Raw genomic sequence first — 13,668 nt, 5'->3', positions numbered from 1 at the left:
GCTGTACCTCTAAGGAGATCATTCTACCATTCCATGAGGTTGGCTCTTCATAGATAATACACATATGGGGTAATGTGGTATGTGATAAGATAAGGGGTGGGTCTCATGATCAGAGCCCACTCCAGCACATTCTTCACTATGAAGTGGTTCACCTGGTCAGACATTTGTTGTATGATATTCCATGTCTATGGATCTGGCATTCCATTAGCTCCTGGATTGTGGTGGCAGAGGCTGAGGCTCTGGACAGAAAGGCCAATCTATACCCAGAGTAGTTGTCTATCCCTAGTAAGAATGAACCACTTGCTCCTCCAGGCTGGAAGGAGCCCAATACAGTCAACCTGCCACCGAGTAGGTAACTAGTATCCTCATAGAATAGTCTCTGCTGCTGGCAGTTTGATAGTCAGAGGCAGCAGCCACTAAACTGGCCTTGATAGGTGGGAGTCCTTGTTGCCCATGCCACTGAGGCTGCTAAATTTATGTGTCCCTGGTTCCAGATGTGGGAAGGCCGATGAGGAAGCTGACTAAAATCAAGTAGCACAACCCTGTAGTCTACTTGGGTTTTCAGTGCCTCCTCCATGAAGGCCATTAGCCTTCAGAACAGAACCCTTCACATTCTGTCTACTTCTATACTTTCATCCACATGCCTCTACCTAGACTTTTTATGTCTCCATTCTTCCAGTTCTCTTCCTTAGAGGTCCCTGACATGATGACCAGGCTGTTGGTCATTGCTCAGAAATATGCATATATTCAGACACTGGGCCATTTTTCCTTTCACATAAAATATATGTCGTGGTTCACAGCTCACAGCTGTACCCATTGGAAAGATTTTCCCTGTCTACAGGCTTTCCCTGAGTGTGGGTGTAATGCAATCTCAACTCATTTCCAGCTAATTCATACCCCAAGCTTCTATCCAGAAACTATATATGGTCTTTCCTCTTCCTTTAGCTGGTTGTATAGAATCCCAATCTGCCCAGAGAGCTGGAATGCAACCCTGGTGGAGGACACGGAGGACTAGGCAACCTGTTCTTGGAATTCTTGTGCCCTCTGGTCCTGCCCAGTCTGGTCCTGGATGTACCATGTCTAACTTAGATTGCTTCAGATCTGTCCAACTTTGTCTTGGCAGGTTCAACATACCCAGTTTGTAATGGGAAATATTGGACAAATAGCACTTGGTCTCATTGTCAAATATTTCTTTTCTTCCAAAGCCAAGTAACTTACCAAGAAGTATTTTTTTTCCTCGGGGCTGGGGATATAGCTCAGTTTGTAGAGTGCTTGCCTCACAGGCGTGAGGCCCTGGATAGAAAGAAAGAAAGAAAGAAAAGAAAGAAAAGAAAGAAAAGAAAGAAAAGAAAGAAAAGAAAGAAAGAAAGAAAGACACCTAATTCTCTATTGCAGTTAATACTGTCTTGCTTTAGGTTCTCATAGACCTATGTTGTAGTTCTTCCACTGGGGCTTGCCATATCTTCACATGTCTTTCTCACCACTCAAACTTCCAACACCATAGTACCTGCTTGATCATACAAGACCTAAGAAGCAGGGATGCCTGCATCACAGCTTGAACCTCTAAGCAAACCCTGTCCTTCTCTAAGCCTTCTCAAAGCTGGTAGCTTTCCTTCTGTCACCCAGCAATAAAGGCTGGAGCCGTTTTGAAGGGTGCCACATGTTGCTTCCAGAACCCAAGAACTTTACCAGGTGCTCTGCTTCCTTTTTTTGCACTTACAAGACACAGGATGCAGTATTTGCCTCTTAAATTTGGGAGGGTATGTCCTGGGCAGAGCATGACCTCACGTGAGCACTGCTGCACAGCTGAAGTCACAGCAGCTGGACCCTGTTTGTCAGGCTCCCTCTTCACTCCAGGTTCTCTGGAAGGGAGATCTGAGCACCTCCATGACCTCCCATGGAGGGGTCTAATGTCTCAGTAGGCTTTAAAAAGTGCTTGCCATGTGCAAGTAATAAGTGAAATGCAAGCGGTGACAAAAATGCTAGAGCATGATGAAGGAAAGGAAGAGGAATGTAGGCTGAACATGGAATGCAATCAGTATCCAAAGAATCCCACAAGGGCGTTGAGATGTGTGTGCTGAGGTGCTACACAGACTGAGGCTGCAACACTCGGCACGAACAGAACAACCCCCCATCATGTAGTTACAAGAAAGCCTTCACTACTGTTGGCTATTGTTTCAAATCCAGTTCCAGAGCTCTAAGAACCCCATCATTCCTCAATTATAATTTACATTTCTTTAACTGCCTAATAGTTAATTTTTTCCCTTTCCTTCACTATGAGTCACTTAGCTGATTTACTCCATAGCCATACTTTCAACAATATTGTGTGTCTTCCCTCTTTATTCAGCTGCCTTATGAAAAGGTTATAACATTAATTTTCACAACTTTTAATATCTTAATACTGACATTCCCAAATATGCTTTCTATTCCCTTGCCATCCCCCATTTGCACTATTTCAAATACCGACTTGCCTTTCAGCCATATCTTCAGAACAAAGCACTGTGATTTTTAAATGCAGCATGAGAGAGACGAACTCATCGTATTATCCCTCAGATACCAGGCACACCTTTTCCAGAGGGTCTCTTCTATTCTCACACTTTTATATGGGGTCCCCTCATTCCTTCCCTCCCTCGGGTGTCTCGGCTCAAGATCATTACATAATGATGTCTGGAAGGATACGCCTTCATTATATCTAAAGGCTAAGCAATATGCCCATGATTCCCCCCAAATCATTCAACCACAGAAGTCCCTTGTAATTCTATTATTTTTCTTTTTTATCTTCTGTCTCTTTAGAGATAGAAAGAAAGAGCAAGGTCTATGCCTTACTTCTGTGTCTCCAAACCTAAAATATGTATCATATATACACACATGTGTATACATACACACATATACTTATACATTTTATGATTTTTTTTCAGATACTAGGTCTCCAAAATAGATTTGCAGCCCAAACTGTATCTTCAAGTTCACTACACTTTATTAAGTATCCCTTTAATCTGTCAATACTTTTTTAATTATTGGAACTTTCCTGAAACCCTCTGTAAATTTCATCACTAGACACGGATGCTATGTAGGTCTACATGGAGCTTTCCCCACTAGGGAGAACAGGCAGAGAGCCATAGGGGACTAGTCATGGGAAGAAACCAAAATACTGCCCTTGAGATTTAAGTAAGGCTCAGCTGGTGTTTTATATAGGAATTAGACCATTTCTAAATTAGACTCTTGGCCTCTAAGGCAGGATTGCCTTGTTTGTTGTACCAGCCAACAAGTATCCAGCAATCACATAAAATTCTGGTACCATGAACCATCCTGGCTGGAACACAGTATGTAGCCTAGAATTAAGGAAGCTAGAAAGGGATACAAAGAAGAAAAATAGGAATGAAACAGCTGAAGTGGTGGGAGAGGAAGAGGGAGAGAAGCAAGAGACAAAGATTTCACAGAAGCCTGAGAGATAAGCGCTCTCAAGTATGAAATTCATAGCTGCCACCAGCAGGATGGGAACGGATGAGATGTCACCGCATCTGTCAAATAGGAGGTCCCCAAAGGCTAGAGAAGCTTCACTAGACTAGTGATAACAGAATGCAAATCAAGTGGTGGAAGAATGGGGGGGGGAGTAAAGACTGGAATGTAAAGAAGGTCTGCAGCTTCAAGACTAGACAAAGGACACAAGGACCAAGTGGGACCAAGAAATTAGAGCTATTTTAATATGGAGGACACAAAAGCACGCTTGCTGGCTAGAAGGGAAGAAAAACAATAGGGCCAAGCAATCATGTACTGAAACCTGTGAAACTGTGAGCCCCAAACATAGAAGAAGATTTTCTCAGGTAATCTGTCACACAGTGATGAAAAGTTGATCAACATAGACATTAAGTTTTGAAAAGAAAGCAAGCAAGGGTGTTCCCTATATGTTTCCTCCCCTGTTAAGGAAAAGACAAGGTCTCATGCTCAGTAAGAGGCCTGGGGCTGAGGGGGTCTCCAGGACAGTGATAAACATCTGTAAGTTTAGGAAACTAAACATCTAGGAAAAGATCTCCCATGGAGGATGGAGGTGCTCAATACTTGCAACCAGTTTGCAGTGGCAACTGGTAAATGATGTACTTACCTCCGAAGGGCTTCCAAGGAGCAGGGGATGGAAAATGAATCTAACATGACTTACGTATGTACATATATGAATACACCACAGTGAATCTCCACATCACGTACATCCACAAGACTGGGATCTTAATTAGAATAAGACACACTTCATGTTTTTACAAATATGTCAAAATTACTCTTCTATCATGTGAGGCAAGAGCTCTGTCACTGAGCTACAGCCTCAGTCCTACTCTACTGTCATGTATAACTAAAAAGGAAAAAAATAAAGGTCGGGGACTGGGCAGACAGATGCACCAGAAGGCCACTATGAAAAGAAAACTGAGTGCCAGGGATGGTGTGGCAGAAGTGACTCATAAGAGCCTCCAAGCAGAGTAAGGAAGGGAAGAGCCAGGAGAGGGGGAAGGACATAAAAACAGTGGAGGCTTTGATAAGAGTCGATGGTGTTTGTTCAGTGGGAAAGACAAGAGAAGGCTGTCAAAGGGTGGAGTTATAACCTTCCAATTCTCAGAACTGCCCTATGTCTGGATCAAAGTAAGATCCAGGCTGGGTCTGGGAAGTGAACTTTAAAGCTGAAGGTCATGAAGCTGCAAAAGGCAGTGGTTCTGAAGTCAGGATGAAGCTGTCCAGGACAAGGCAAGGCAAGTGGACAAAGAATGAGTCATAGAAGAACATGGGGGAATGGCCTAAAGAAGATGCTGATCAGAGTAGGGCACCAATGGCATGAGTGCATAGTTCAAGTGGCAAAAGGAGGTGCTACTGAGAAGGGGAAAAATGAGAGTTATTTATTTAGTATCTTATTATTATTTAGTTTTTGATCTCTAGTATTCAGTTGCCTACCTAACATCTCTTCAAGTGTATATTTCCAGGTTTTCTTTCTTCTTCTTTTTTTTTTCTTCAGTACGGGGGAATCAAACCCAGGGCTTACATATGCTAGGCAAACGCTCTACCACTGAGCTAAAACCCCAGCCCTGGTGAATATTTTGGAATCATCCTCTACTAAAAAAATACATCTTCTCCAACCCCTGTAATTCCTCTTCTATCTTCATTTTGTTTTTTAAATTCTAGACAGGAGTATTGACATTTGCCCAGTCAGCTATTGGAAAAACCTAAGAAATAAAAGTCATCCTTACCACCCCTTCTCACTTCCCACCCAGGCTCCTCCTCCCTGCTCTTAAGGCTTGCAACATGCTCTCAGCCTCCATCCAATAGAATAAAAGACTAACAAAGAACCACCTGCAGGGTACATAGGCTCCTGGTCCAGGTTTGATCATTTACACCTTGAATAATCCAAGGCACACAAATGTCCTAACCCTTTTTTCTTCTTATTTTCTCTTAGTTATTATGAGATATTTTTTGGAGCGGAGATTGAACCCAAGTGTGTTCTACTACTGAGCTACATCATCTTCAGCCCCTTTTTATTTATTTATTTATTTTGGTACCAGGAATTGAACAGAGAGGTACTCAACCACCAAGTCACACCCCCAGCCCTAGTTTGTATTTTATTTAGAGAGAGGGTCTCACTGAGTTGCTTAGCACCTCGCCATTGCTGCGTGAGGCTTTGAACTCCAGATTCTCCCAAGCTGCTGGGATTACAAGCATGTGCCATGACACCTGGCTTATTTTTTGAGACAGGGTTTTCCAAAGTTGCTGAAGATGGCCTTGAACCTCTGATCCTCCTGCCTCAGCTTTCCAAAATGCTGGGATAATAGGTGTGAACCACTGTACCTAATATGAGACTTACATGAATACATACATGTGAAGAACTTAGTATAATATCTGACAAACAGTTGCCTTTAAGAAGGGCTTAAAGATCTAAAGCTGGACCTGGGGATATAGCTCAGTTGGTAGTAGTGCTTGCCTCATATGCATAAGGCCCTGGGTTCAAAAATCTGAAGATCACTAATTTTAGAATACTGTTTGTTCTTCTGATCTCATTCTGCCTGCAAAGCTTATGGCCATATTTCTTAATTATTGTATTTATTAAATATTAAATTTTAAATTTATTAAAAATTTCTTGAATTTTTATAAATGCTTAGATGATTACAAATAATCAACATATTTTTATTTGATTTTATAAATCAAGCTAGTAGTATTAATTTTGAATACATCAAGTGATTTCAACTGTATGTGTTTTATACTTTAATTCATTTCCTTAAGGTAATAAACACCTACAGACTAGCTGCTTTGTAATTTTTTATTAAAATTATCAATAATTAGTTCTAATATATAAATTAAAATCAAATTTTTCAATGTACCTTCATTTAAAAAATAAAACATCATTAAATTCTAAGCAAAACACCTTTCTCAACATTTTGTTAACTGCACATATTTATACTCTAAGTGGCTCACCATTTGTTATAAAAGTTTTTAGAGTAAAAACATAACAGCTAGGTTTTAAGCATGGAGGAAAACAAACTGTTAGAGTGGTTGTTGGCCCCTGGGCTTTAATGACCTCCCCCATCCCACCTGTCACACCAACATTCACATTCTCTTCTTACTAATCCCTCCTTAAAGCTAAATTCAACTCCCCCTTATCCAGGGCAAAGGTTCAGAATGAGAGGGAAAATAAGGACATTACTAACCCTGAGTACTGAACTGCAGCGATATTCTACTGCTACACAGTCATTCTCAAGGCTTCCTCTTCCTAGTTCTCATTGCCAATCTTCTACAAGCAAAAATATGGAACCTGAACACTAGGGTTAACAAATACATCTGTGTGACAGGAGAAACTTCACCTGTGGTGGTAGTAGGTGAATGGAAGCATGGCTTATATGGTTACTTTGCCAAAAATTGTTCAGGATACCAAAACTTTCTTTCATGAAGAAACTCAATGGCAGAGTCAGGTTAGAATTGAAATTTAATAGCACACATGCAGTGGAAGGTTCTCATTTTTAATTAAGGTTCCTTTCATGGGAAGAAACCAATGAATGACCAGGTCCATTATCCTACTGAAATCTCCTCCGTGCTCTACCCAGATGTGTGTGCAATGCCATCCTTTGCCCTTCTACCACAAATGGACGAGTTATCCATTCAGAAGCCAGAAACCTACTCTATGCCATGTATGCCAGAAGAATTCTCATTTCTGTGAGAACTAAAGAGAACCTACTAACACACATGAGTGGGGCCAAAAGCAAACAGGCAAAAAAGCAAAAGGGCAAAAGCTACTGTGAAGAAAGCCCATTCAAAAAGGGGAGGAAAAAGATATATTAGCTTGAGCAACCACACTGTTTCTCCTATCAAACAGAACCTCAGAATAGATGGGAATGTGTCCAGCTCCCAATTCTGGTGTATCCCATAACAGAGAAATAAAATTATGGCTCAGCTGCAAAGCTCTGGGCCCTCTTTTTCCCAGTGGCCTAAATCAATCCCCAGTCCAGGACAAGATGCTGAGCGAGATGCCTAATTATTTCAGGCCACTAGGGTAAGCACTATTCCTGGCAACTCTGCGGGCAGTGCCATGGATGAGGGTTTCTAATTCTCTTTGGTGATTTGGCTCAGTGTAAACTGAGATTTTTCTTTCAGTCTTTCAGACAGATAAGCAGGGAAGATCAGCTCCAGTCCTAAGAGAGACACAATCAAGGTCAATTTCAGTTCCTTTTCTGTGCAGGAAAGTCTACTTTTGCCCTGCTGCCTTCCCGACACCTGTCCTTACATTTTTTATCTGCTTATCAAATACCTAGTGAGAGGTATTTGGCAGACTGTGTTCTGGTCCTCTGCCAAAGGCCTCTCAGTCTAAGGAATAACAAGAGTTGCCTGCAAGGCAGTTTTCCTGAGAGGCCAACCTAAGACCCTTGGCTGTGAATCTGAGTATTTTAAGGGTGAGGTTGAGACCAGTGTCTCCTTAAAAGAGGCAATACTGACTGCTTCAACTTGTCCAGTACCAAATCCCTAATTCTTGGCTGGGCACTGCTCTCACAGTATACCCAGTTATTACCTAACATTAAAAAAGCAAATCTAGTTATTTCTATTCAGAAAATAATGAAACCGTTTTAAAAGTTTAGGGGCTGGAGGGACAGCTCATTGGTAAAGCATTGCCTCATATACATGAGGCCCTGGAGTTCCAGCCCTACCCCCTACACACACTCACACCTCAAACACACACACACACACACACACAAAGTTTAGAAGAGGTACCTAAAGTGAATTCAACAAGGCAGTGTTGTAGCTGGAAAGTGGATCAGCTGACACCTGTCCCCGGTTTTGTAGGTCACAGCTTCTTTGTTAGTTTAGAGCACTGTTTTACTTACCGTTCATCCTTGAAAACTTCTATTTACTTTCTTAAATCGAGCATACCAGTGGAGATGTGTCAAGTGTACATTTCAGGCACATATACAATACATACAGACTGAGTCTTCTGCCTGTTGGGTACACAGCTCCAGGATCAAGGATTTCTAAGGTTGTGAAGAACAACAAATGAGGCATTAAGGTAAGCAGGCTCTAATGGAAAAGAAAGCATCCTGTGCCCCTCCAAAGACAGCTTTAAAACCTCTTCTTCGTTATTACAAATAAAAACTAACCAATTTATCCTGTGCTTTTTCAAACTGCACTGCTCTCCCTCAGTATCTTCATTAAAGAAACGCAAACACATGTGCTTTGAAATGGGTAGGTGTAAAAGAACATTCTGCACAATTATATCTAGGCTGCCTCAGATTTATATCACATGCATACATATATTTGGAGGACATTAATTCACAATGACAGCTGAGCATGACAAATGCAACAGTACACAAGTTGGAATGCTGGAAAAAATGCAACTACAAACCCCAAGCAGACAAACACATACAATGAGTTTTCCCTCATCACACACGTGGCCGCACTTACAAGGAGCTTAAGCACAATTGAAAAACCCCAAACACCGGAGGCTCCGGCGCCGCTAGCTGCCCCCACACATGGAGCCGCGCCTTCATCTACAGGCGTGATTGTCGCGCGTCCCCGGGTACACTTGCCCTCCCACCCGCATCCCACTGCGCGAACACACGCGCGCCCGCCCGCCAGGGAAGCGGCGGCTCCCGGGGGCTGGGGGCAGGGCCCGTGGGGCGGGATCGCCGCGGGGCCGGGCCTCTGCGCCTGGGGAGGGGACGGGGGGCGGGCGCGGGGCGGCGCCCGGCTCACGTGGGCGGGCGGGAGCAGCTGAAGGTCCGCTCGGGAGCCTGGGCTGTCCTCTCGCGCGCGGCGCTGGCCGGGGCGGAGGAGGAGGAGGAGGAGAAAGGCGGCGGTGGCGGCGGCGAAAGAGGAGGGGAGGACGGGGGCGGCATCGGACTGGAGCCGAGCGGCGGCGCGAGCTGCCCGGGGCGCAGTCGTGAGCTCGCCCGCCGGGCCCCCACCCCCGAGCTACACCCTGCCGTGCCTAGCTCTGCCCGCGTCCGTGCCCCCGCGGGGAGCGCGCCGGGGCTGCCCCCCGAATGACGGGCGGAAGGTTCGACTTCGACGATGGCGGCACCTACTGCGGCGGCTGGGAGGAGGGCAAGGCGCACGGGCATGGCATCTGCACGGGGCCCAAGGGCCAGGGCGAGTACTCGGGCTCCTGGTCCCACGGCTTCGAGGTGGTCGGAGGCTACACCTGGCCCAGCGGCAACACCTACCAGGGCTACTGGGCTCAGGGCAAGCGGCACGGGCTGGGGGTGGAAACGAAGGGCAAGTGGATGTACCGGGGGGAGTGGTCACATGGTTTCAAGGGGCGCTACGGGGTCCGGCAGAGCCTGTGCACCCCCGCTCGCTACGAGGGTACCTGGAGTAACGGGCTGCAGGACGGGTACGGCGTGGAGACCTACGGGGACGGAGGTGAGCGGCGTCGCGGGCGGCTCAGCTGCTCCACGAGACGGTGCGGTGGGCATTGCCCGGGCTGCGGGGAAGCGGGGAGGACGCGAAGCGCACATGTCCAGAAACCCGCCAAAACACCTGGGGAAACCTCCCACTCTCTTCCCGCGCCCTCCCTCCCCCGGGAGGGTGCTTTGGGATGGGACTGGTGCATGAGGGTTTAGTCTGACCCCGTTCTTGAAGCGGGCGATGTGTCCACACCCGGGGGAGTGAGGCGTGAATATACCTGGCCGGCGCCGGCGCTGCACTGCCACCAGGAGGGAGCGCCGCCCGGGAGGGTTGGGCTGGAGAGAGGACGCTGTCACTTGAGCCCGTCTCATTATGTTCCTGATCCCTCCCTCTCCCGGCCGGGTTTGAAATCACCACTCCCGTGGAGTTAGAGCGAACGCCCTGAGCTTGTGAGGCTGCCGGTCTGTGCTGACGGCTCCTCGGATTGGTTTCACGTGGAGTCTCGTATTTCGCATTTGGTCCTCTAGTAGCCTAAAGATAGAAGCCAGAACCCCATAACTAGGATGTTGGGGAATTGAACCTTATTTAGGGTGCATTTGGGAACGTCCTGATCAAGGGAGCAAAGAGGCCACCTGATGCAGGTGGGATTCAAGTGGTGTATGTTTTTCTTTCTAGATTTCTTTTGCTTCCTTAAAAGTAATCTTTGCAGACCATTGGACAAATTAATGGGAAAATATTTTAGAAATGGGCAGTGAAGTTTCCATTAAAAAAAAAATGAAAGATGTGTTCCTATAGCTGCAAAGTTAGCAACAATTTTGCTTCTGAGAATGTCATTACTGAAAACTGATTTGCATTAAGGTGTTGACCTAAACAGTATTCCTGACTGTGAATCAAAATCACCTTATTTTAATATTTAACAATATTTGGGAAAGAAATTTTGTATACAATAGGACAGAAGTTCCTTTTTTAAATTGGGAAAAGTATACATTATTGAAACAGGTGTCAAAAGTTGAATTTGTATGCAAAACTGAGAAAGATGAATGTCATGCATTGGCAAGGTACACTTTCTGATAATAAACATGATCATATTTAATTGAAAAGGATTGTGTGGAGGCGATCACCTTTTGGAATTAAGCCGCTCAGAGTTAAAGGATATTAAAGGGATCCAATTAAAAGTTTCTCCAGCCCACTGCAACCCCAGTTATGCCATTGCTTATATAAAAGCTTATACAATTTGTACACTTCACTTACTCAGAATACTTGGGCCGTGTTTCAAATGCAAAACAGCAGAATGGTAGGATTGGCTAAAAAGGACATCTTTTCATCCTACAGTATAAATAAAAGATATGGTTCTCATGGATTTAAAAAAAAAAAAAACTTTAATACTTTTCTGTGGGCTGTATGAGTCCTGAATTCCATAGTAGTTAATCAGGGCCCCTTAAATGTTCTCAATGGACATAACATGCCTTGGTTGACAGCCCTATATTTGTTAATTTGTGACTAGATTTTTATTGGAAGCCCTAGCTCTACTACATAACTAAATTCCATGCTCAAAAGTGGATTGCCAAATTTACTTTTTAAAAGTGGACATTATTTTATAACCCTTTTAGAAGACTGTGAATAGTTCTCTCACTTAAGTTTTAGGTTAAAAATAGTCTCCTTTTTAAGTTACTAGTCATTAAACAAAATCTCTTGGTTTAGAGTATTCATTATACCTGGTAATCAAAATATATATAGCACAGTAAGATCTATCTGTGTATGTGTTATAGAAACCAAATAAGTCTTCAGAATGACTTTGTGAATCTGTCTTCTGTTTATTAACTCAGCCTTAAAATTTGATATTGCCATAGTACTGTAGTTTTCTACCTAAAACCCCAAAATCCTAATGTGCTACAAATAGAAATTAAAATTAAAAAACTTAAAAAATCACTTTTGAATGTCAACAACACTCTGCTGTTGACTGTTTTTTTTTCCCTCAGATGTCACTTCATTAGAAAAATCCTTTAATAATAAAATGGTCTAAATGGAAGTATATTGCTATAACTTATTTTTGGTCAAAGTAGGAATTATCACTTTCCCTATTCTTCTAAAGATAAGAGTTATTTTTGCCTCCATTCTCTGTACCACCACATATTCATTCCTGTACATCTTCTTATAGATTTAGGGAAAATTTAATTCCATGTATTTTATGGTAACATTGCACTAAAGGTTAAGAAGGAAGTAGTGATTCCATCTGAAAGTTATCAATTTATTAGTGATTTGTGTGTGAAGTACTGCTGAGCTAGAAACCCCTTGAGTGTTAATTAAGAATAAATTAGCATACTCCAGAAATCCAAATCTAAGGTACATGGAATTTTTTGTGCATATTCTGATCTGATCTACTGTTTTTTTCACCTGTCATAAAACTATTGAAAATATTTAGGAATACCAGTTATTTTGTTAACTATCTTTGTAGCATATAAACTTAAGTTTGGCACGGAACAGTCCAAATTTGACTGAATTTCATTCTGAACTGGATGCTTTCCACTACAAGAGTGTGCAGTTAAAACAGCTAGATCTAAAAAATCAGTTCCAAAGTGAACACAATTTAAAACAAAACCCATAAAAATAATTTTTATGCTTGTGAAATTTGCATCTCTATTTTAGGAATCAGGAGAAACTAATTACAACTTTATTTGAGCAGCAGGAAGAAATTGGAACCCACCTGCTTTATAAAGAAATAGGCCCTTTTTTCTAGGTTCATTGACTAAACTAAATCTATTTTAAATTTCAGATGAACTACTTGCAATTTGACTGTAAAATGGTTTCTAGCAATGCCACGGAGGAATTCTTTCATACTGTGATTTTACAAAATCAGGGGGGATTGTGACCAATGCTGCTATTCCTGCCCCCCTCCCTATTTGACAGTTAAGCAAAGATTTAAACTTTCTAATTATTGCTCTTGCTTTAAACAGCCTAGATTTTCAAGCAATACTTCTTTAGAAATTCCATATACTGATCTTATTTTGGAGATACTAACTTGAGGAAACTAGGTATTAATTTTCCATCAATGTTAAACATTTACCAAGATGATTATGTTTTAAGAAGTGTAAATATGTATTGATATCAAACAATATTTTTATAAACTGTCCTGGCAAAACATCATGTAGAAAAGTTAAAAGAATATTATTACAGTGATTTTAAATATTAAAATAAGGTGGTTTGTTTTACTGTACATGTATCGGATTATATAACTTTTATCCTAGAATTTAGATTTTATCTATATAGGCAAAGTCAAAGTTGAACTTTCCTAATAATTCAGTTCCCTTTACTGTTGTGACAGTGTTTGGTGATTGCAAATATTCAGTAGGAAGCTTCTTACCCTAAAATGTTGTTATACAACTATCCTTTTGGGTTTATCCTTTTGAGAAAGCTATGGTTCACCCATCCCTTTAGAAGTTCATAGATGTCAGGTTAAGAGCACATCTATGAAGAATATAATATTCACAGTACCAGACCCACTTAGTATTCCATTGTTGCTCTACTGTTTATCTGTTTATATGATGGAAATATGTCAGAATGGTCAGAAAGTGAAGGTAGTCTTGGAATTGGCATCATTACAGTTTTAGCTTTTACATGCAATGAAATAATCAGCCTTTGTTTACACAAACCAATATCATTATTGCTCAGTATATTAAAAATAAATGTATCCTATCTATTAGAAACCTGTGCATGGTAATATAAAATGCAAAGGGCAAGATAAAAATCTCCATACTCAAACAGAATAAGGTGCAGACAGACCATAACCAGGATTTATTTTCTGACATC

General features: G+C 42.4%; 2 protein-coding genes across 9 annotated transcripts in view; one reads left to right on the top strand and one right to left on the bottom strand.

Annotated features, from left to right (window-relative positions):
• The window catches only part of GDAP1 (ganglioside induced differentiation associated protein 1), a 47,811-nt gene extending 38,714 nt beyond the window's left edge, over nucleotides 1-9,097 (bottom strand). For all 3 annotated transcript variants that reach the window (XM_081266552.1, XM_081266555.1, XM_081266554.1), the window contains exons 1-2: nucleotides 8,917-9,097; nucleotides 8,343-8,486 (exon numbers count right to left, since the gene is read on the bottom strand). Coding sequence is in view for 1 of the 3 variants with exons in the window: in XM_081266554.1 (XP_081122680.1) it covers nucleotides 8,343-8,349 (7 nt within the window). In the remaining 2 variants the exon portion in view is untranslated. The remainder of the gene's footprint in view (nucleotides 1-8,342; nucleotides 8,487-8,916) is intronic.
• A 187-nt stretch (nucleotides 9,098-9,284) lies between these two features.
• Nucleotides 9,285-13,668, top strand: part of JPH1 (junctophilin 1) — a 79,946-nt gene continuing 75,562 nt past the window's right edge. For 5 of the 6 annotated variants that reach the window (XM_081266549.1, XM_081266548.1, XM_081266546.1 and 2 more), the window contains exon 1: nucleotides 9,285-9,876. In XM_081266549.1, the coding sequence (XP_081122675.1) occupies nucleotides 9,498-9,876 (379 nt within the window). In that variant the 5' untranslated portion in view covers nucleotides 9,285-9,497. The remainder of the gene's footprint in view (nucleotides 9,877-13,668) is intronic. The other variant, XM_081266550.1, reaches the window with a different exon arrangement.

The sequence above is a fragment of the Spermophilus citellus genome (genome assembly GCF_964194105.1).
Source record: "Spermophilus citellus genome assembly, chromosome: 14".
In the NCBI taxonomy this organism is placed as follows: domain Eukaryota; kingdom Metazoa; phylum Chordata; class Mammalia; order Rodentia; family Sciuridae; genus Spermophilus; species Spermophilus citellus.
This window is presented reverse-complemented; position numbering and strand designations above follow the sequence as displayed.